Below are 22425 nucleotides of genomic sequence, written 5' to 3'. Positions count from 1 at the left end.
GCAAAATAAGAGAACTTATGCAATACCATCGCCTGCAATGATGCACTATTTTTTATTTTTAGTGCCTGCTTCTTTCTTTTACCATGATTATTGGTCTCCTGTTGCAGCAGGGACACCAATTCAGCCACAAAAGTAGTTCAAGTTTACTATCAGAGCTTATTCCCAGAGCTGCAAATTACGGTACTGGTATGATGAAGTAGATGGGGATGAAGTAATGGAGAAAATTGCACAGTCACGTTGATGCACGCAGCATTAAATCCCATGGTGCCTGCCCAGGGAAGGACAAAAGTTATTTTGAAACTTAACTGAAAGTATTGCAAAGATATAAACTATATTTTAAATTGGATTAATTTGAAATATACTGTAAGATCAGTTAGTGCTGCTATGCAACTGTATTAATTGTACTGTTCCTCATATTCCTCCATATTGAACTCAGCTGCCCAACACTGTTGTCTTCAGCTTCTCAATTTGGAAAAATTACTAAAGATAGCCTAGTGAGGTTTTTACATGTCTGGAAGTGAGATTTATCCACCTCCATAACCACAACGTAGAGTTTAAATGAAGAATTTGCCCAATGAACTGACACCTAAAAATGACAGTTTATTTTAGACGTTGCTGTTGCAGCCTTAGTAGTAATGATTGTTTCACACACGTTAATTCCTCCTTTGGACTTCAGCTTCTGCACTTAAGTACACCATTTGAACTCAGTTGGTTTGTAAAAATATGTAATCAGAAAGTTTATTTCTCCACTAATGTGAGACTGATGTAGCTCTGCTCTTACACTGTATTATTTCTGCAGGAGTATCGCTATGAAAAAGTTCTGCTTGCTAAGCAAATGTAAGGTGGCACACACAGGAAGAAGATAAGTAGAAAAATGCTAATTTAAATGATGAAGATTGGTTTAAATAACTTTCATTTGTTTTGAAGTTTAAATATTTACTCATTCGCAATATTTACATGTGCTCTTTCCTTGCCAGCAGCATCACACAGATGGGTTCCTCGGGCGAGGTGTGGGGAAGTAGCGTGGTTTGCAGTTACACGGGTTTACTGCCGCCAAGAAACAAAAGGAGGGTTAGAGCAGAACTTTCACCACCACCCCTTCCCAGCCGTGTGTGCTTTAGTTTCCTGATGTCCTTGTGGTGTTTCTGGCAGCAGCGCCGTGCCAGTAGCCTCTCCGACGGGCAGTGACTCAGGGCCTGGGTGCTGGCAGGCAGCCAGCCTGCAGGCACAAGAGCTGCAGCTGGCCCTGGCCCCAGCCAGCCCTGCTGGGCACCAGCAAACGCCTCTGTGTCAGGGCGCTTGGGTGAAAGACCTGCCAGTGTTCTAAAAGGGAAAAAGAAAAGGAAAAAGAGCAGCTTTTGCAGAACCGTGCCAGCACAACCCGGCATGCCTTCCGCCACAAAGCAAACAAAACCGCAACCAAAAACCTCCAGCAGAGGAAGGCAAAGCTATACGCCACCTGGAATTTTTCATGCGGTCTCTAAAAATACAAACCCTGCAGTATTGCCATCCTCACATGCATGGCCTGAGCCCGGGCCGGGTGTCCTGCTGCGGCACACCAGAGGAACGCTTTGCTGTAGTTGAAGTTACAATTGCGATTTTAGGAAGGGAATGTTTGTGTTTTCCCGTTGATATTCATGATTATCTGTAGTTCTCGCGATTATCTGCAAAATAGGGCACACTGTGTAATACATGTATCCTGTGGCAGCGAGCCAAGACAGTAATTGAAGGTCAGGGATTGTTTGCGGAGTGCAGTTCAGTGTGCTGCCCGATTCCATAGGGGACTGGCAGTGCCAAAGAACAAAGGCAGCTCTGTTCTGCAAACTTGTAGTATGGCTGGTTTGACAGAGTTCAGGCCTGATTATGAGATGAAGCAACCAGTAGTTGGATACAGTGCTAAAATAATGCGACTATTAAATAAGCTACTTTAAAGTGTAGTATTCTGCAAATGTCATAACAAAGCTTTGGTAGGAATACTTTACATAGGCTTTGGGACTCTTAAGGTTCTGATTTTTAAAGTTCTAGTTCAAAATCGAGTGTTAGTGCCTTTACATGGCAAATCTGTGTTTTTTTGAGAAGGCACACATATATATTGCGGTAAATTTAGCAAGCCATAATGATGTAAACTTCCCTTTATGTTACCTTAGTATACTTACATTAGCAGTTGTACCAGTAGCAACTTCATTATTTTTTTTTATACTCTCAAAGATGTTTCCCACTTAGTGGATTTTTACTGAGATTGACTTAAAGTGAAAGCCTTGGAAACAGAGTTGCTGGGTTAGTATTCCACACATAGCTGCTGCCACTTGAGAGTTTTCAGCAAAATCCCTCTGTGGTAATGAATAGGTGGTGCTGCAGTGGGTATTAATATTCTTTGTTACTAAGTCGCAGTCTATTAATAAAGCTTTGTCCAAACGGGCAAACTTGCCTGTCCTCCAGACAGTCTTGTGATTTGTATTTTAACAGTGTCTGTCTTGGGTATTATTAAGGATTGCCTGCTTTGACAGTTGCACTACATTCCACGCAGCTATCACAGCACCATTAGTTTAATAGTATATGCTGTGCTCTGTAATAGGCATAATTTCTCCATTTGCCCTTCCTGAAATAACTATTTGTATTTGGACTCTTACTTGAGAGAAATGGTAAAACAAGAAACAAAACCCCTGAAACTATATGAGAAGTACATGAATTCGGTGGTAGTAGTAGTAAGGATGTCTTTGGGATGTTCAGTACTTCTTGGAGGTAATCTAAAATGTGCTTAGATATTGATATATAATGTGTTAAATTTAGATATTAAGTAAGAAGATCACACAAGTGCAGAATTAAGTTTGGAAAAGACACTTTATTTCTTGACTACTTGGTAAAGTATGACTTCAGGATATTTCCTTGTGTCAGCTTTTACTGGTAGGTTAATTTCTATTTCTTAGAGGTGCTGAGGCCTCTGAAGATCCAAGTCTGTGAACGAGTCCCCCCTTCACGGGACGCACTGCCCTGCTGCTGTTTGGTGGCAGAGAATGGGCAGCACTTCGGCACAGCTTTTGGGGTGGGATAAGGATGCGTTTTAGTTTCTGCTGCTTCATGACCTGTCTTGGTACTGGTGAAAGTGGACAATGCATTATTCCCCCCTACCCTAGAGAAGAAGCAATTGGAAAGAAGTTAGGTCAAAATGGTGTCACTAGATGTTGAATTCTTTCTCTGGAGATAAGGAAGTGCAGCCCAACCATGGCCAGGTAGGGGCAGGGGCTGTGTTTTGAGGGGAGCAGGGGGGGTTAGTGAGGCCTGTGCTCTGCTGGCAGTAGAAGGCAGCTTTTCTCTGGCTGGCCCTGAGGGCAAGAGGATCTGGTGAGGGGCTGTGCAGGGGTGTCGGAGACGAGAGTAGCAACTGTCCCGCTTGGCTGGTCAGGAATAGATGGAGACTGCTGAGGGCACCGCCACCTCCCTGCAGCCTTGCAGCCATATAAGGCTGCTCAGCTGCCTCAGCTCGCCAGGCTGCAAGACCACTTAAAAGGGAAAATCAATACAAGAAACAACCTCTGCCAGCGTCCCTTCAGAACAAAACGCAGTTCTGCAGTTCCGTGGCTTGAGCGTAGGCTGAGAAGCATACAAAACCCATGTACAGGTAGCCTGGTTCCTGACCTGCTGTGTGCATGCAGTGTCACAACCTGTTGTGAAAGAAATCCAGTTGCTGGAGACAAGTCCATGGTGGGTAGAGAACCTTGCAGTTCAACTTCAATTTTTAACTGTACTTAAGTATTTTATTATTTCAGGGCTCAGTATTTTATAGCATTTCAGTACACCTTTAAGCTTACATCATTTGGAGTAATTCAAGATGAGAACAGAGGGGTAGTCATGCATTGATTCCCCATGATTCTCATGCTTTCTTGGCAAACTACATACTTTGTATTTTTTTTTTCTGTTCCGTGAAGTAAAAAATGTACAGCTGTTTATGTTTAAAGGGTTCGGAGGAAAAAATGCCTCTATTGCAACCCCCTCTTGAGAACTTCCTATTATTTTTTTTTTCCCTCCTTCTATCAATGTTTGTGTATTTGAGCTAAACTCAGGGAATGCCATACTGGTCTTCTTGCTATATTTCTGTTTGGAAACCATTTTCTCACTAGAGAGTGCACCGTGCACTTCCCTAACCTTACCCCCCACCCCTGACGAGTCAGGTGAATTTATGTTTTTGTCTAAACTGTAAACAACCAGTTGTTGCCACAGTAACTTCTGGTCAACGATGGGAAAACATATTTTATGTATTATTTTTTGGTCATCAAGGATAAAATAGATGGTACGCTAAAAACTAGAAAATTGTGCTTGAGAACGTTTTGCACCAGTTGACGGGCTGTAATACTTGCTGATCAGGGCGAGGCGTGCTTTGCTGTTCGTGAAAGGCTTTTGGCCGAGCAGCCCCTGGGGGCTTTTAACCGTGCCTGGCGGGGCAGCGGGGCAGCCCTGGGCGCCCGACTCGGCTCTGAGGTCAGCCCTGACACTCCCTTTCCGGTTTTGGTGGTTTGGTTTTATTGGGGGGTGGGGGTGTGTGTGATACATGAATGTGGACAGATTCCTAGCCCTCGTTTGCTGGCTTCAAAACGCTCACCCCAGGGAGGGATGGGGAAAGGCTTTCGAGGGGCAGCCCTGCCACGCTGCCGGCTCTTCGGGCCGTGAACTAGGCTGCAGGGCCCGCGCCCTAGCCGCGCTGGTGGAGGCGGTAGGCTTTTGGCCCCCGGGAGTCCCGGCTCCGCGCCCGGGCCACTGCCACACGTGGCCCGCGGCTCCGCCCCGCAGGATGTGGCTGCCCGCCCGTCCCCCCGCCTGCCGAGCGCCGCCCCTTGCCGCGGCGTGCTCCTCTCGCTCCGCTGCCGGCGGCTCGGCTCTGTGCGTTCCGGCTCCTCCCGCCCCGGCTGAGCGCTGCCATGGCCGGCCCTGCGCACCTCGCGACCGCACTTATGTAAGCGGCGGCAGCGCGCCATGACCCAGCAGCGGGGACGCGTCGGGGCCTCCGCAGCGGGCCCAGCTGCGCGCTAGCCCGCGCCGGCCCTACAAAGGGCGGGCGGCGAGCATTTCTCCTTCTCCTCCCCCGGCCCCGCCGTCCCCGCCCCCGGCGCGGCCGCCCGGTCCGACCCGGAAGCGGCGAGGCGAGAACCATTTTCCTTGTGAGTTCAAAGGCTGAGGCGGGCGTCGAGGTCCTGCGGGCCGGGCCGCCGAGCGAGGTGAGTACGAGGTGGGGGGCGGGAGTAGGCTGGGCTCGGTGAATCCGCAGCCGTAACTGGGAGGTGGGGGGCGCTTCCGCGGCTTCCTCCGCGCCTCTTCCCCTCCCCCCCTTCCGCGGACCTATTTAACTTTTTCAGGGGCCCCTGCGGTCTTTGTTTCTTCTCCGGGGCCCCAGGCTCACGGGGCTGTCGAGTCTTTCTTCCCCCGCTCCCTTCACCGCGATGTGCGGAGGGATGCACGTGACGGGCGGGCTTCCGCGGGCGCGCACGCGGCAGGCGGCGGCTTTGTGCTCAGCCCGGAGGCAGGTGGACGTGGGTCTGAGCGCTGTGAGTACCGGACACGTCCCTGCCCCCGCCGGGGAGCCGGGCGGAGGCGGCCCACGCTCTCCGGGAAAGCCAGCAGGGGGGAGCGGAGATGAAGGACTCGATTTCCCGCTCCCATTGCTTGGCGAGGTTGCGTTTCTGCCGTCGGCAGCGGCTGTTCAACTTCAGGGGCTCGTTGCCCAGCCGTTAGCGGTGAGGCGGAGCGCGGTGCCGTACGGCGCCTCCGCCGGGCGTGTGTGTTGGGGGTGCTGCTTGTCGGGCCGCGTCGCCTTCCTGTGAGGCCGCTCACCCCCCCCCCCCCTTTCTGCCGGTTGCTGCGTGCGGGCTCCACCACCCCTTCTGGGGAAGGCTTGGGAGAGTCCCGCCCGGAGTAACGCCTTGGCTGGGAATGAGCTTTTCCGTAGGGAGTGCGAGAAGGCTCGACGCTCGGTTTTTATGTCAAATCTGCTTTGTCTTCCGCTCTTTTCCACTCGGTAATTCTGCCTTTGAGTACAAACCATGGCAACAAACAGGCCTTGGAAGACATCGCCAGCTATTTTGAATTATTAAGTGTCATAATGAAAAGGTGCCAGGTTTTGCGCTATTGCAGACTAGCCAGCGAGGCTAAAGAACAATGTGTGGAAAAGTTTGCTGAATAGTAGGTAGAAATTATGTTTACACGATCTTGTCGGTTTCTTTTTTGGTTTAAAGAGGAAAGCCTATAAAATGTTACGGGGTTTAGCGTAAGACTAGCTTTCTTGAATACGTTTTCATATTTTTAGTTCATTTTACGGCATAAATTTCGTTAGAGTTTTTTTTTATGTTTGTTTTTTTAATAGAGCAAAGGCAGTGGCTGTGCATAGAGAAATGCGCGGCTGGGACGCGGGTTGCGCAGCCGAGCAGGCTGAAGGCTCCCTCCTGGGAGGCAGTGGTACGTGCAGGATGAGCCGGACAGCAGCTGCGGGCTTAGCTGTAACCCGAGCGCTTGCTGCAGTGAGCCTCCGGGGTGTCACGGCCTGGCAGCGCCAGCCTGCAGCAGCCGGGGTGCGGTGGCTCCCGGAGCCCTGGCCGGTGCCAAGGAACTGCCTGCTCAGGCTCCCACCGCGCGGGCGGCTCACCACGTCCCCAGCTGCTTCATCGTGTTAGACAGAGGTAAAAACGCACTGTGTGCTTGTTCAGTACTGCTTCTTCGAGAAAGTGGGGCCTGTGGTTGCCATGGGGGTTTTGAAACAATAAATAAATAGATGAGTTGTGTTACTGGGCGTTAGGAAAAGCAGTCTGTGAGTAATCTGCTCTGTTTGCGAGTATACGGTGAGTGCCTTTGGATACCTTTGAGATTGTTTGCTGTGACATGATGGTACTTAATATTTTCTGAAAAATTGCTTAATTATCCAGAAGGTCCAAAACCAACTCTTCTTGGTCTCAGTGCCGGGCACCTGTCATAGGCAGGTTGTTTCTTGTATGAGCTGTGGATATGGATGGCAGTAGGGGGGGCAAAGTAATATGGTTTATTCAGTATCAGGGAACTTGGAGGCAGAGCGAAGTGTGTGTGTGTGTGTGTGTGTGTGTGTGTGTGTGTGTGTGTGTGTTCACAGAGCTGCCTTTGGCCAAGCAGGGAAATCTGGTGGAAAAAAAGTGGGATTTTTTCCAAGCAGCTGCTTAGAAGAGTGCTTAAGTCAGATGTCACTTAAAATTGAGTCCTTTGCTTAATTGTGGTCTTAAGGGAGTTGGGTTAATGTGGATGGTAAAAGGAAGCTTTATGCAAGTTTGAAAGAAAGATTTTTGTTTGAAGAGGTTCAGTTTTTCCTGGTTTCAGCCAGTAAGCTTTATTCTCCCAGGGAGCTGTCTTCCACTTCTGGAACGGAAAGAGGGAGCGTCTTCCTCTGAAAGTCTGTAAGGAGCTTGTTGGACCTTCTTACATCTATTTTCATGTTGTTACATGCCTCGTATGCTTGCCTTTAGTAGCTGACTCCTGCCTGTTGTGCTCCTAGTCTGTTTTTCTTTGTGCATACGTGATGTGTGGTGTGAAGTTTGGTCATGTCTTTTGTATTAAGATTTTTCAAATCCCTCTCCTGTCCTTGGTGGCCTGCCTATCTCCCAGAGCTGATGGAGTCTGGACTTTGCTTTCCCAGGCAGGCCTGCTTTTATTAAAGGGTGGGGTTTTGTTGTTCTTTGATAGTGGAAATATTTTCTAATAGTGCCTGAAAAATCTGAACTTGTGTGCAGCTGAGCAGATATCCACAGATGAGGAGGTGTGTGACATGGCAGTTTTGCTTTATTTATTTACATATTTTTCCTCTGTGCTTGTGGGATAGCCCGCATCCTCCACATGCATATTTTGGGGGCGTTGGCCTGTCTAGAGGCTTAGATCTATGAAAGCAAGTGAGAAGGCATTACGTTTCTCTTCTCAGAATAATCACGCTCGCAGATCTATATTTGGAACTAGTTCTTTTAATACCAGCAGTAAGATAAACCAGTGGCTCATGAGTACCTTAATCTGTAGTGCTGTCTGAATCCTGAATGATAACTGTAAGCCACATTCCACGTGGTTTCATTTTGGCTAATGATGTGGTATGTCCTGTTGTTTGTAGTCGGAAACATATTTCTTGACCTGAATAATAGCCCAGAAAGTTAGAAAGGAAAAATTAGAACAGTGCTTCTGAAGCTGTGGGGATGAGTTCAGAACCGAAAGACACTACAACATTGACTTTTTTAAAGAAAAGGTTGCCTGCTTTTGGATTCATACACCCAATGCTTGGCAATTTCATGATGTGAACTCCACCCTCTCAACTCAAACCATTAGCAATACAAGATCCATTATAGAAAAGTGATGCAAGAGCAAAGGCCCTTTCATAACTATTAGAGGTTAAATAATTATTTACTCTTTAGACTCTGTAGTTAGCATACTGTCATAATCTTCTGCCCCCTCCAGTGCTTTCATCTAGTTACCCTGTTGAGATGGCTGGCTGGCTGATAGAGTGGGGTTATTTTTTTCCTTGTTTATGTGAGAGAAAAGGTAACAGCTGAAGTGAAACCTTGAATGAAATGGAAACAAGAATGCAGAACAATTACATCTGAGCATTTGTAAAGTTGGATAGATTTGTTAAAGTATTATGTATCTCCAATGAAGTATTCTCTCATTTGTTTGGTAAGGGACACAGCTGAAGCTCCAGAGATTTGGGTTAGATTTAGCCTAATTGCAAGGCAACACCTTTGTAAAATAGGTAATGAAGTCTGATAAAACCTTGAGTGCATTTCTGACAATCTGCCTGCAGGCTGGCTGGGAGCAGGTCACTGCTGCTCCTGCCTTGCTTAGGTGGCTTTTGTCAAGTTACAGAATTGCTTTGTGCCTCATTTTCCCCACCTTTAAACAGGCATCGGTGATCCTGTCCTCTCCTTGTAAGTCCTTGGGGTCTGTTGCTGTGGGGTGTTGCATGTGAGCTAGTGATGTCCTTTTGCCAACAGCAGCATCTTACATGTGTTAGTGTAGCATTTGCACAGTGCTTCATGGGGTTTGACCTGCCCTTTAATTCTTCTCCTCTTTGCCTTTTCCTCTTGCATTTTAAATTTAGAATCGATCTCAAAGGGCTTTTTTCCTTTCCTGTTTTACCTCATTACTGTTTTTTTTTTTGTTTGTCCTATAGAATAACTTTCCTCTATTTCTTCTGTCCCTCCATGTTTGTTTTCCCCTTATATCCTGCATGTTCTTTCTGCTAGTCATTTCTTTTGTTCACCCGTGCCTTCCTCTTGCTGTTCTTGTGTGTCTTCAGAGCGGCATTTTCTCTCCTCTTCATCCGCTGGGATTTCCTTTTCACCTGACTCATCCCCTTGGTACATCCCCACTCAGTCACGTTTTCCTTGCGCTTCTGTTACAGGAAACCCAACCAGCAGGGGAGGGGACCGCCTGCTCGTCCCCTCTCGGGGCAGATCCACTGAAGTCATGGCTCCCTTCCCACTCGCCTACCGCATCCCACAGCGCCTGGGCGAGGCTAGGCGGGGGCGAGGGAGGAGGGTTTGGGCAAAGACTGCCTGCATGGGAGCGTCGGGGAGCCCGTTATTCCCTGCTCCCCTTTCTCCATGCCCGGCTTTTGCAGCAGGGCCAGGAGGTTTCCTGCTTCCACGTGCTGGAGAGGCGGCGAGGGGCCAGTTGTCCAACTGGAATGTTGGCAGGAAACCTCCCGGCCCCGCTGCAAAAGCCCCTGGACCAAGCGCTGTCGCCTCCAGAGCGGTTGCGCCGGAGCAGCCGGTTGCTGCAGGGAGGCGCGGCAGCGGGGGCGGCAGCAGCAGTCAGAGCAGGGAAATGAGACGGGTGACTCCAGGCAAGGTGAACGATTTCAGAACAGGAAGGCGGGGGGGGGGGCGGGAGGTTTCACATCTGCAGTCTGCTTCCACTTCAGCGTCCTTACTGTAATTACCACTGCGCTAGCTAGTCCTGCAGGCAGAGAGAGGATCTCTCTGCTAAGCTGTATGTTTTAAGATCTAATCGTGCTCCTGTACTTCGAGCTTCTGTGGTAAATGCTCTTGCTCAAGCACAATAAGGGAAAGGAAAATATATGGTGTAGTTCCCTTTTCTAGTTGGTTTTCCACCCACGGCACAGAGGAAAAACGACAAACCCCCAAATCCTCCTTTCTTATATAATTAGTAATTTTTATTCTGTTTTAACTTGTTTTGATGGAATAATTACATCAGTATTTCTTTAGTCCTTGGGGTTTGATGTGCTGAGCTTTTTTTTTTTTTTTTTAATCCGTTAATTTTAATTTTTTTTCCTAATAGACATTCAAGCCCTTGGTTGGAAAAAGCGTATACAATTCAATTACTGCAGTAGAATTCCTTGTGGACAAACAGCTGGATTTTATAACTGATGATAGTGCCTTTCAGCCCTATCAGGTAAGAAATGTACTACTGTATAAGTCCTTTACATTTGGCTTAGTTAAAATCCATGTGTTTATTATTTTTAAGTGCACTTTGTGGTCAACTTCTGTTACAGGAATAATGTCCTATTGATTATTGCCAGAGATTATTGCTCATTTTGTGAAAGATTATATCCCATACTGTATCTGAGTCTAGTGAATCTGATCATGTCAAGGAATACTGTGCAACTCATGTTATTGAACCACCTTTAAGTAAAATACCTGACTCCTTTAAAGGTTAAGCAGTACCATCAGTTGTAGAGCAGATGAAAGATAATATCCTCCCTTCTGAAGCTGGGCTTTCATTTCTAGGTCTTTGCAGTAATACAGTGGTATCTGATGTACTAGGGTTGTTTGTTTTTTGAGAACGGTTGTTTCTAAGCATGCTAAAATTTCCAGTAGCCTTGATTTTAATGCCTTTTTCATTAATTAGAAACATGTTAATATATTAGCGTGTGTATTTAAAGAACAAGAGATTATTCCCTCCCCCACCTCTTCAGGAGAAGGTTTAAAAATCTTTTCTCTGACATTAGAAAAATATTTGAGACATTTCAGCTTGTGCTGAAACTGATTTCAACTTGAATAGCCATAAATTCTTTCTTATGGCTTGGATGGTACGCTGCGGTGGTACAGAAATAGTACTTTGAGACTTGGAATAACAGATGGTCCTGAATAAATGCTATGTAATTTTGTCCCGACACCCCTTCTTCCCTTCTGTTTCACGAAGATGTTGTTTTTTTCCCTGGTACCAAATATAGAGCTAGAAAAAGAGAAGCGACTGAGAGAGAATCCTGGGCAAAGGAGAGGGAGGTTCAGTTTGTGGAAGGGCTGGTGCTCTTGGGTGTCGCTGGTAGGGAAGCCAAACGAGTTCAACGGTTTTTGTCAGGTGAGGTTACGTGTTGTGGCTCGAGCTGCTCAAACAGCTTGGCTCTGCCGCAAAGGACATTTCCCACTACTGGACCCCACACTAGGTGCCTTCAGCCTTTTAAGCCAGCACAACCTTGCCTTTTAAAACCAGGGGTGGGAGAAAGCTTGTGATGTTAGTGAGCTGAGCTGGGGATTAGTCCAGGGTGCAGCAAGTGCTGTGGCTTCCTCTAGGGAGGGAGTTAGGATGATGCAACAGAGTGGGATATCCTCCTTTGGCAGCAGTGACCTCTTAAATCAGCTGTGCTGTGAAGTGTAAATTCACCCTCAGAGTCCAGCCACAATCTTCCAGATGCATTTTAAAAAGCAAATACTTGGGCTGGCGTCTGTCCTTTGCCTGAAATTTATCAAGATCATGTCTCTGATAACATTTGTTCCAGTAACAGTAATCAGTCTCTTCTTGGCAATCTCCTTTTGGTTCCTTGCAAGATGAGCTGAGTAAAACAAGTTGAATATATGAGAAGGACTGCCTTTTGTAAAACAATCCTATTGCCAGGCCTGGCTGGCAGTAACATAGCTCTGCTATATGCATTTTAGGCCCTTCACTTCAAGGAGTATTTACTGATATAGTATTAGACATAGAAGCACCTTAATTTGGGAGGTGCCTACAAACTGAAGTTGTCATCTTTGAAAATGTCATGTGAACAACTGGCTTTATAATGTCTTAGTAAATAATACTGTATTTAACAGCATTAGCACTTCAGTTTTAGAGGAGGTGTTGACCAGATCCTGGTACAAAGCAGTAGCTTATGAAAAATAGTTCCAGATACAAGCTTGGTCTCCCTAACTCTTGGTCTCCATTTTTGACATGTTGAGAGCAACTTTGTGTGGGAGGAGTTTTCGTCCCCCTCTCATTGACCAAACAAGTACCTATTAAAGCCTAAGATGGAGGCTAGTGTTCTGTATCAAAAGTAGTTTGGTGACAAGAGAGACCTAAATTGTCTGTTTGTTTTAACATTAGGAGGAGGTTGTTGACAGAGATTCCTTTAAAGTACTAAGGCATCCAAAATTTGCATCTTAACTGGATATTGCACACATATTGAATGTAGAAACATAATAAAATTGAGGTCCCTGGTGAATAGTGCAAAGATTTCTTTATTTGAAAGGTTATAAGAAGTTTTAGAAATACCTCCTGTAGACATGTTTGCAGTGCTAGCACTGTCTCATTGCAAAGTTCTACAAGTTAATTGTACAGATAAGATCTTTACCAAGTGATAATATCCTTAAGGGAACAGAAACTTTCTTAAACATGCTAACTGAATTATGTACCAGCAGTGTATTAAGTGGAATTACTAATTTGATCATTATAAGACTGTTTTATCCTGAAAGATACCTGAAGTGGGAGGATCGTCTGCATTTGTTTTGCTTGTTATTTTTTTGTTAATGCTGGAAATTATATTCCTAGCCTTTGGTCACTTAATATGAGGTATTTTTTGCGTATACCTTTTTTTCTTGAAAACTTTCCTTTTCTTTGCCAAAAAAACAGGTCCTAGATGATTTGTTTTGTAAACTTCCTGCAAAAATATGCTTTTCTAAAAAGAGAAAAAGAAGTTCTTTTTGCTCCCTTGTTTGGTCTGGAATACAGCTAACCTGCTTTAGAGCACAAGACAGAACTAAGGAACCATTATTTGCAGAGATGAATAAACTTTGAATGTTTATAAATGTGTTTAGTTTTTGATGTAAGCTCTCATGGCTGCACATTCTCAATATGAAGTCCATATAGACCATGGTGAGCGAAACACTTTTTACTGCATTTTGCTGTTAGTGCCTAAAATTCCAGTACCTTTCAGCCAAAACAAAGATGAATATGTGTGGGAAGACTCCATTTCACTTCAGATATAATTCTTAACTACTGAGTAAGTTTTCCATTGTTGCGTATACTTGTAATACTAGTAATGGGCAGCAGACGAGCATTTGGTATGAATTCTGCTCAGATCAGTTCTCATCAAAAATGCAGTGCTGTTTAACATAACTATTGGGCTAAAGGGCTTCATGAATTAGGTGGTGCTATCATTAAAAGGTGACAGCTGCTCAAGGCAAAGAAAAGAGCACACTTGGCATCCTTTTAGTCTTGGCAGGAAAAACAGAGTTTGAATAGGCAAAGAACTAAATTACTGTCGTTACCAGAAGTGGTTCTTCCAGAACAAGAGTAAAGAGACCTTGGCAGGACTCGCAGAATCCTGAACCATGGATTCCCATGCCATATCTGCGCTTCGCATAAACAAACGTGTTTCAGTTGTTAAGAGATTGAACAACCTTCACAAGAGCTGGATGAATGTCATTATTAAAAGTAGGGTATGGAGCTGCACTGCATGAGCCTTTTTCCATTTTTCATCGCAAGGTTTTCTATAGCAAGTATTACACTTGCCAGTAAGTTTATTCTTTACAGATAAATGTTACCTGATTTTACTTTTCCTTATATGTGTACTGCTTTGAATCCCACCCTTCTCTGTAAAAATTCCTTGGATCCTGTATGTGTGGTACCTGTAACACCAACCTACAACTTGTTTCCGGTGGCTTTTATCTCTGTTGCTTCATAGAGAATATAAATGGTGTTATTCTCGCCATGGAACTTGTGTGGGACTGGGAGTGACTCATTCATAAATCTGGAATGGTCAGACCGTTTAGTCATTTAGTTCTTTTTATGGTGGTGACAAGGGGATCTTGACGGTAAAGGAGACAGGAACATTTGCCATAGTACTTTGCAGTGAAATGAAAATTCCATTCCTTTGCAGGAAATGATAGACAAAATTTACAACATGCATTTTCTATGTCGGATTAGTATCTGTAGAAAATGTAGTCTTGAAATGGGATGTGTAAGTCAAATCCTTGTATTTTTCTCCTTTGCATTCACAATATATTATGCATATTTTGTAAGTAAAAATCAACATGTAATGGGGTTTATAGTGGCTCCTGTTACAGACTGAAAATGAGCACACTTTCAAATACATCTGTTAATACAGTATTTTAAGCAAAACGATAGTAAGCCTTCACAAATACAGCTGTGACCTAACTCAAATAATTAGAACTGAAATGGTTTCTGTAATAAGAAGTTACTTGTACTATTATGACAGCTCTTGTGTTTGTTATGGTACATGTAGTAAGTTAAGCAGCAGCGAAGCTGATCATACTTTGTTTAAGCATTGTAGTTTACTTGAAGGACTATAGATGGGGATGTAAAGTGTTAAAGATCAGCATATGGTACATGTGACCTCATCAGTGTGATGTTTTTGTCTGGGTGGTGTTTGTCAGTACCAGTCATGGGCACTGTTGGGCTGAAATGCGTGATTCTGCTGTTACTGGCTGAAGCAGCTGGAGTCAACTGCATTATACTTTGAACAAGCAAATAAAGAATAACAAAGTGGTTTATTTTATGCTTTTCCATTATAAAATACACTTATTGAAAATGTATTTATTTCCACTTTATGGAAAGACCCAGAAAGACTCTGCTTTCCTCAAGAAGTCAGTGAATTTCAGCTGTGTGTCTGGGTCAGGCAGAGCAGGGTGCGTGATGTGTATATATTTCCAAATATATAACCTAATACATACACATTTTTTTATATGTGTGTGATAATATATTTCTAAAGGATTTGTGACCGTACAGCACTGGGACAAATGTGCACAGCTGAGACAGGGCAAAGAATAAGATTTCCTTCACAATCATGAAACTTCCTGCAAGGAGGCTATTTGACAACTCAAGGAAGAAAGTGGAAGTGTGTCCAGAGTCTTCAAAAAGTCCTCATGCATACTGGGTTTAAAAAAAAAAAACAACAACAACCCCCCAAAAAAACGCAACCAAAAACCCAACCCTGCTAGGAATGAATCAAACCCATGTTTCAGTTCTTCTGTATTCACATTCTCCTTTGGAACAACTTTTTTAAGACAAGGCTCATTGCCTTAGTGTTTCAAAACGGTAAGGTCTGTCTGCCTACCTCTTTGATGAAGGTTGCAAATGTAAAGATAGGGCACTGGGAAATCCCCTGTGGGAGGTATTAGATGGCAGCATGTGTACTTCCCTCTCTTTCTAAACATGTATTGCATGTCTGAGGTCTGACAGGTCAAATGTCTAGCACACCTTAACATTGTCGAAGTAGTAATAATAGACTTTTTCACTAATCATGAAATAGGTACCTCAGATTAGCAGTCTAATACTGTGCTAATCTTACTTGATCTGTTAGAAATTCAAGTTCTGCATGCCATGAAGTAAGGATTGAGAAAAGAGCATTGTGCAGCTCTGATACTCTCATTTTCTGTTATGGGCAGACATCGGGCATTTCAGCCCTGTATGCTTTTGGGTTTTGTGAATTGTTTGCTCATGAAGAGCAAGCTGATTGTGTAGCAGGGCTTGTGTAGTAGTGACGTGCCCATAAAAAAAATACTTGTAAACATCTTGAAACAGGGATAAATAGTATTCCTCTGCCTGTACTTTGAGCACCCCATAATCACATGTGCACTTATCTTTCAGACTTCTCTTACTTTAAACTTAAGGCTTAAAAATAGCAACTGCAGCTGAAAATGCTTTTCCTGTGAACTTGTACCTCCAGTGATCAGGCCAGCAGGAGCTTTTGGGTTGGCTCCACCCTTTGAGGTTGACAGAAGCAGCTCGGGAACTCCTGGTGAGGGCCAGCTGGCAGTCGTGGCTGTTTTGTGCTCCCTTTCTGCTTTCGTTTCCTCCATGGGTAACAGGGGTGCATACAGCTTTCTGTATCTTTAACTTTTCTCAAAATCGGATGTAAGAGCTGCCTGTTCTTTCCCATGTCTCTGGTGTCTGGACCACCCATAAGCAGTCCAGCTGGCATCTCTGGCAGTGTCATAAAGAGTGATGGTCTAAACAGCTTGTTACCAACACATCTATGTTTAAGTGTATGGTTCCAGCATGGGGGGAAGCAAAAGGCTGAGTCCAGCTAGAAGTGGGTCAGATGACTCATACCAGTCCTCACTCACAGCTACACATGTGGGACAGAAAGGGTTTCATCGGAATGCTCATGAAGAGAGGGAGGAGGGGTTGGCACCCTCCTTTTGTGAAGTTAGAGGGAGATGTACATTGTCTCTCCCAAGCCTGTATTTGTGTCTCCCTTTGAAAAAGAGCTGCTTCCTTAAGGACTTTGTCTTTACTTTCAAAATAAGTGGAATAAAATTGTACCCGTCTGTTCTACCTTGATTTTTATTTTTATTTTTTTTAAGAAATACAGGCTTTAGTTACCTTTTTGAATCTCTCAACAAGGACTGATGCAGGAGTGTAGTTCTTCCGCATCTGACAAGCCTTAGAGAAATCGGCAGCATGGAGGGGAGGCTATCAGTCAGCAGGTGGGTGTCATAGCTGCTGCAAATAGTGTGGCTCTTCCAGGTAGTAGGAACTGCTGAGGGCTGTGGGAAGGTAGATGAGGAGGAAGAGGAATGAGTTGTGAGGTCCATTGGAGGTAAATTAAATCCATGAGACAGCAGGTTTCCTTCCGCTCTTGTAGAGGAACTTGCTTTACTCTTCTTCAACTTTTTGAAAATCATGGTCATTTAAATGGTTTGACCACAATTTTACTGTAGGAGGTAATGTTAAAATAAAAGGCGTTTAAAACAGAACAGGCAGAGCAAAACTTGTTTCTTCTTTGAAGGTGAAGATTGAATCCTTTTCACTGAAGTATGTTAGTACTTCTCAAAAGCAGTCTTGGGATTACTAAACTGACAAACCCATCCAGAGTAAAACCCCACAGTCATTATATGGGAGTGCTTACCCAGGAAAAGAGTAGGCCTTCCTGCATTTCAGGTAGGAGGGAAACTGAGTTTCATTGAAATGTGTTCTTAACAGAATTAAGCTTTAGCTTGACATGATAAGCACAATAGCTTGTTCGATGAAGTGCCCATGGGTTTGTTTGCTTTTGTTTCTTCCTGTGATACAATATTCCTTTGTTCAGGGCTGCTACTCTATGTATTTTTGAAATTATACCTAGTAGAAGTACTAATTTATAGCCTAGTGCATTGTGAGAACTGCTCCACAAACTCGAGCAAGCTACAGTTTGTAGAATAGAGGTTGAGAGCTGTAGCAGTTCCAGGTGTGTATATGGCATTCCTTTTCCAGGCCAAACATCTGGGGAGACACTCAAGTAATTTTATCCAAACTTGAATTTTTTAAAATCAGAAAGAAGTATGAATCTTACTTTCTTAGACACTGGAATAACATTACTGATAAAAAGTGTAGTATATGTTTTGATATAGAGATCTTGGTGTACAGAGCATTTCCTGATCAATCTTACTTTCTTTTTAGCAGTATACTATGTAATTAAATATACTTGAAGTTTTTTTTTTGCTACCTTTGTTTGTAAATACTGATCCTCCCCCTTCAATCTAGCAAACATTTCCTGTCTTTTGAATGGAATTAAAATAAACTATTCCTGTTTTTTTCCCTGTACCCCCCTCATTTGTGTGTGTCTGCCATAGTATTTTAGTGTGTTTTTACTGAGCAAATGAGTTTGGAGCATAGTAATTTCTGTGCATCACAAGCTATTCCGTATTTTATTATTTTAGCTGTGAATTATAAGCATAGTTTCAGCCATAGAGGCTGGGGTATTTACCCAGTGTGAATGTTTTCTTCCTTTTTGCTGTCTTCTTTTAACTACTCTGTGCCACTTCGGGACAGAACAAATAAAGGCAGATTTCAGGATGCGTTAAGACTTGGTGGCTAATGTATGGTGCTTGACACGGTCAGGCTTCCCCCCTTCCAAGTAGTGTAATTCAGTCTTGAGTTATGTTTTCAATAGGAATTTTTTGGTTCTATGTGCTAGTAGATTTATCGATGGAAAAATATCGCTAAATTGATGAGCATAGTGTCAATTTTAAACACTGAATGCCTTTCCTAAGTTTACCCCAAGGAGCTTATTGCAGCAGCAACTGAAATATCCCTGTTTCCTGATTAGCAATGAATCTTTCCTCTTCACGACACCATTATTCATCTGTTCTATAAAAGGCACAGCCATTGCTTTCTCTGGAGTTGTTGAGAACTTTGGTGTTAATCCAGATATGATATACGTCCCAGCTGGTCAGACCTCTTGTTATTTATAGGGAAAACTCCAAAAATGGCTCCAGCAGGTCAGAACAGTGCTCTTAGCAGGAAAAAAAAAAAAAGGCAAAAAGCACACAATGATGGCTGTGTTGCTTTTGATACTGTCTTGGAGGAGAGGCAGCATTTCCACGTTTGCACAGTGATGGGCTCACTGTCACATGCGTAGTAAGACAGTTGGAGAGTCTCTTCACTGTATCCCTGAAACAGAGAAGTTTCTTCTTCTGAAGGAAATTCTGCCAGAAAAACGTGCTGATTGTTTTTCCAACCCAGATGTATTGCTTCTGTGCAGTGCTGCCTTAAATCCCATTTAGAAATTAACTCTGAAAAGTTCGTGCAAATACAGTGGTACTTGTTTAAACCATGAGAGAAGCATGGTTTATTCTGAACTACTTTCATATTATTGGCATGTGGGCCAACAGTCTAAGAACTATGTTTTCAAACAAGCCCTGGAAAACCACTTGAAAATAAAACATTAATGTAATAGTAATTAAGTGAACCAAACTCCACTGAAGCCAGCTTTCAAGAATGTTTTGAAGATATCTGATGTATTCTTTCCTCTTGACAAAAGAACTGGTTAAGATATTTTTATTGTTGGGAAGGATTTGTATTCTGCTTGTAATCCTTATGAGTTGTAGGGGCAAAGGAGCTGCAAAGTTTTATATTCCCAGAGCTCCTATTTTGTAAATAGGGTTGAGGATATTTGCAGAAGGGACTGGGTAGTTCCATGGCTGCTGGTAATCTGAGTTGGTGGTAGTTCACATTACAGAGCAGAGTCATTCACAAGGGTGAGATGCTGTGATGCACATTTCTAAGAGGTGGCGTTGATTCTAGGAGCTGTTGTCAGTCTGCCAGGTATTGGATAGTGGTTTGCAATTTTCTTCTGCAGATTTGAGTTGAGAGACCTTTGCTCTTTAATACAGTAAGCTTTTAGTTATCAGTAGCCTTGTCAAAGAACGCTGTTGCTGAGTAATGCAGCTGATAAAAGATTTGATGGAGGTAATTAACCACGAGATAAGAGATGAACTATCTGGTCTGTCCTGTTTTTTGTTGTTTTTTTTTTTTTTGTGGTGGCAGTTGAAGCTGCTGCAAGTAATTTCTGCTGTCCCTGATGAAAGGAGGATGGGTCTTCTGTAAAATGATCGGTCTGAGCAAGAACTGATTTCTTGGCTTGATTTCTGGGGGCATTCGACTGCCTTTCTAGCAGCACAGTAGTTCAGACAAATGGTAGTCAACAGAATGTACTTCTTTTTGCTTAGACACCTCCATCCATTCAGCATGTCCTTCAGCTGCTCTGGTCTGGGGAGTTGTTGGATACCTTCTGAAAGCTGTTCACAATTCACAGGGTGTCTGGATTTCGGTTTAGAAGATTTTACTCCAATCTGCTGATCTACTCTCCTTGTTAGCGTCAGCTTCACTCTGGTAATTGCTTGCTTCAGGAAATGTCTGCACTTTGAGGTTTCTTTTTCCCATAGTGGCATTGAGTTGCTGGGTGACTCAAAGGCTTTTTCCAGTATCACCACGTGACTTGGAAGTTACTGACTGAGTGGGGTAGGGCCTGTACCCCTCCCTGTTTCTCCTAGGACTAGATAAAACGAAATGCAAAATTAGGACAAAGTTGCATATTGCTGAGAAGATGGTGATAAATATAAGGAGCCTGCAGTGAGGAAGGGGAAGGAAATGTGATTCAGTGGAAAATAGAAAAAAAACAAATGTATGGCTATGTCATCAAAATGAGGGAGGGGGTGGACATGGAGCAGCGCTATCACTTGACTTTCATTTGTTTGTATGTGGAGAATGTAAGTAGTACAAATGTGCTCTTAAGTGGAAACTGACAGCCCACTAGGTTTGTCTGTAGGAGCTGCTTGCTTGGGAAAGTCTTTAGATCAGATGTTAGAAGATACGTTTGGCACTCCCAGAGATCATGCTTTTCTGACCCAGATTGTCCCAGCTGCTTGAAGAGATGGTGTTGTAACCCATGAGCATAAGGGTCATCTTTTTTTTTTTTTGTCTCTATTTTCAAATGCAAAACTATTGTAGAGGTCAGCAGAGCAGGTTTTCGCTTGTTTTGTGACAATGTCTGCCTGGCTCAGGTTTGGTTTTGCTTGTCCATTTGTGGCTGCTTGCTTACCTGCTGCATGCTCATTCTGTATGCTGCTGTTGTTTCCCTTTTGTCTTTCCATTCTAGATTCTTATTTACTGATACAGGAATAGTGAGGTACTTGTGAAAAGCAAGTTTTCCAGCATACCCATTTCGCCTGAGACATTGCTAGTCTTACAGGAAGGCACATAGCTTTGTTTTTGTGTTTGTGACTTGGAATCAGGGAGAATATTAGGCTACAAGACAGATCTGCCCCCACCCCCCATATATTTATGTTCCTAACTTTAATATATTTTCCATAGGATAACCTTTAGTATTTTAAATAGAAATAACTCACAGCCCTATTCTTACGGGTGTGAGTTACTCTTCCAGAACTGAACTAACCGGTGAAGTGATGCTTCTTCAAGCCCCAAATCATGATTTAGAGAGGTGTATGCAGCCTTGCTCCCCTGATGCTCAAACATGATAATTAAAACTTTAAAATTAGCGTCAGCTCCTTAATTGTTGAACAGGTGAAATGAGGAAGTAGGAGTGTGTGAGAAGTATTAGGTATAGGGAAGAGTGGGGAACAAAATACAAATTGTTGATAGTTTTTCCTGAGAGATGTTAAAGCTTAATGACAGCTGGAAAATCACTGAAGTTTTAGTCTTCATCTTTTTTTCCCTGTCGTTAAACCTTTCTACTTACAGAAACAGTTGGAGCTATCATACACTGAAAATAACCTTTAATATTAAGTGTTTGTGGTCCGAAATATCTATAAACATTTGTCCTTGTCACAACAGTGCATTAAGAGCCCCTTGTTGGGAAGGGATTCGTTATCCCTGTTGTTTGGCTTGGCCTCTGCACCTAGGGAGAGCGTCTCTGCCCGTCCCTGCTTTTGCCTGTGTGGCGTGCCTCTGTGCACATGTGAGCAGGGCTGACCTCAGCTCGACTTTGTTTCTGGTTTAGGGGTCAGGGTTGTGCCTTCAAGCTTGACTTAACTGGTTCAGATGTAGCCCAGCAGCTGCTGGGTTTGAATGAGGTAAATCGTGACTGTGCTCTCAGAACAGCAGAAAATAGGTCAAGTGTGGGTTGGGTTTACATAGAAAGCACTAGGGTTGCCTTGTAAGCCTAAGCCTCTTCTCTCAGCTCAGACAAAGCTGTTTAAGGTAACCTGGGAAGTTATGATCTCCCAAAAAACTTTCTAGCCTTCAGTAACCTCAGTGTTTCTGGCTGGTGTTGCAGGGACACACTGTGGATCGGGTCACTGTTCGGCCTGGAGCAGTCCCCTTTGGAAAAGCATTTCTTTATGCGCTTCTGTGGAGTTGCACAGCCCTGGAGCCTTCAGTGCCTCGCTGACCTCCTGCCCTACCAGCTGCAGTGGTGTGGCAGCAGGGGTAGCCTTTCACTTGTCAGAAAGGAGTAAGGAGTATGCTGTTTATTAGTGGTCTATGCATGTGTATGTGTCTGTGAAGCAATAGAAGATCTCTGTATTTTAGTCTTGGCTAAATTTGGTGATTTCCCTGTAGGGTTTTGATGTGGTCTGTGTAGCATTGGCAGGACCTGCCCATTGATACTTTTGGGGGTGTCAGTTGCTGTCAATTTTTCTGTGTTTTAGTTGCTTCTCATCTTTTGCACTTGAAGAAAAAAAAAGGTGTTGTAGCATGGCAGAGATACACTGCCAATTAATAGAACTTTTTAAGATCTTTGGTGTTCTGCCTACCCATATCTTACGTCCCTGTTCTGTCTCACGTGTTGTTTTGTGTTTTTTTTTTCCCCTGCGCATTCGGATGTCAGGCAGGACAATATTAAGATTGAAGGTTTGTTGAAAAAGTATAATCAGTGAAAGAGATTACAGATCAGTGATACAATCAGGTATGTCAGGTAACACGATCAGTGAAAAAGAAAAGAGGAAGAAAAAAGAAATGGATGGTTAGTTATCAAGG

General features: G+C 43.8%; 1 protein-coding gene across 4 annotated transcripts in view; it reads left to right on the top strand.

Moving 5' to 3' along the window:
• The window catches only part of JMJD1C (jumonji domain containing 1C), a 164634-nt gene that overhangs the window by 98055 nt on the left and 44154 nt on the right, over positions 1–22425 (top strand). For all 4 annotated transcript variants that reach the window (XM_057421586.1, XM_057421583.1, XM_057421587.1 and 1 more), the window contains one exon: positions 10288–10401. In XM_057421586.1, coding sequence (XP_057277569.1) covers positions 10288–10401 — 114 coding nt within the window. The remainder of the gene's footprint in view (positions 1–10287; positions 10402–22425) is intronic.

The sequence above is a fragment of the Pezoporus wallicus genome, unplaced genomic scaffold (assembly GCF_028554395.1).
Source record: "Pezoporus wallicus isolate ANWC-B61680 ecotype Strahan unplaced genomic scaffold, APGP_CSIRO_Pwel_v1 contig_4816, whole genome shotgun sequence".
NCBI classification, from domain to species: Eukaryota; Metazoa; Chordata; class Aves; order Psittaciformes; family Psittacidae; genus Pezoporus; species Pezoporus wallicus.
Note: the sequence above shows the minus strand (reverse complement) of the source record. Positions and strands in the feature narration are given on the sequence as shown.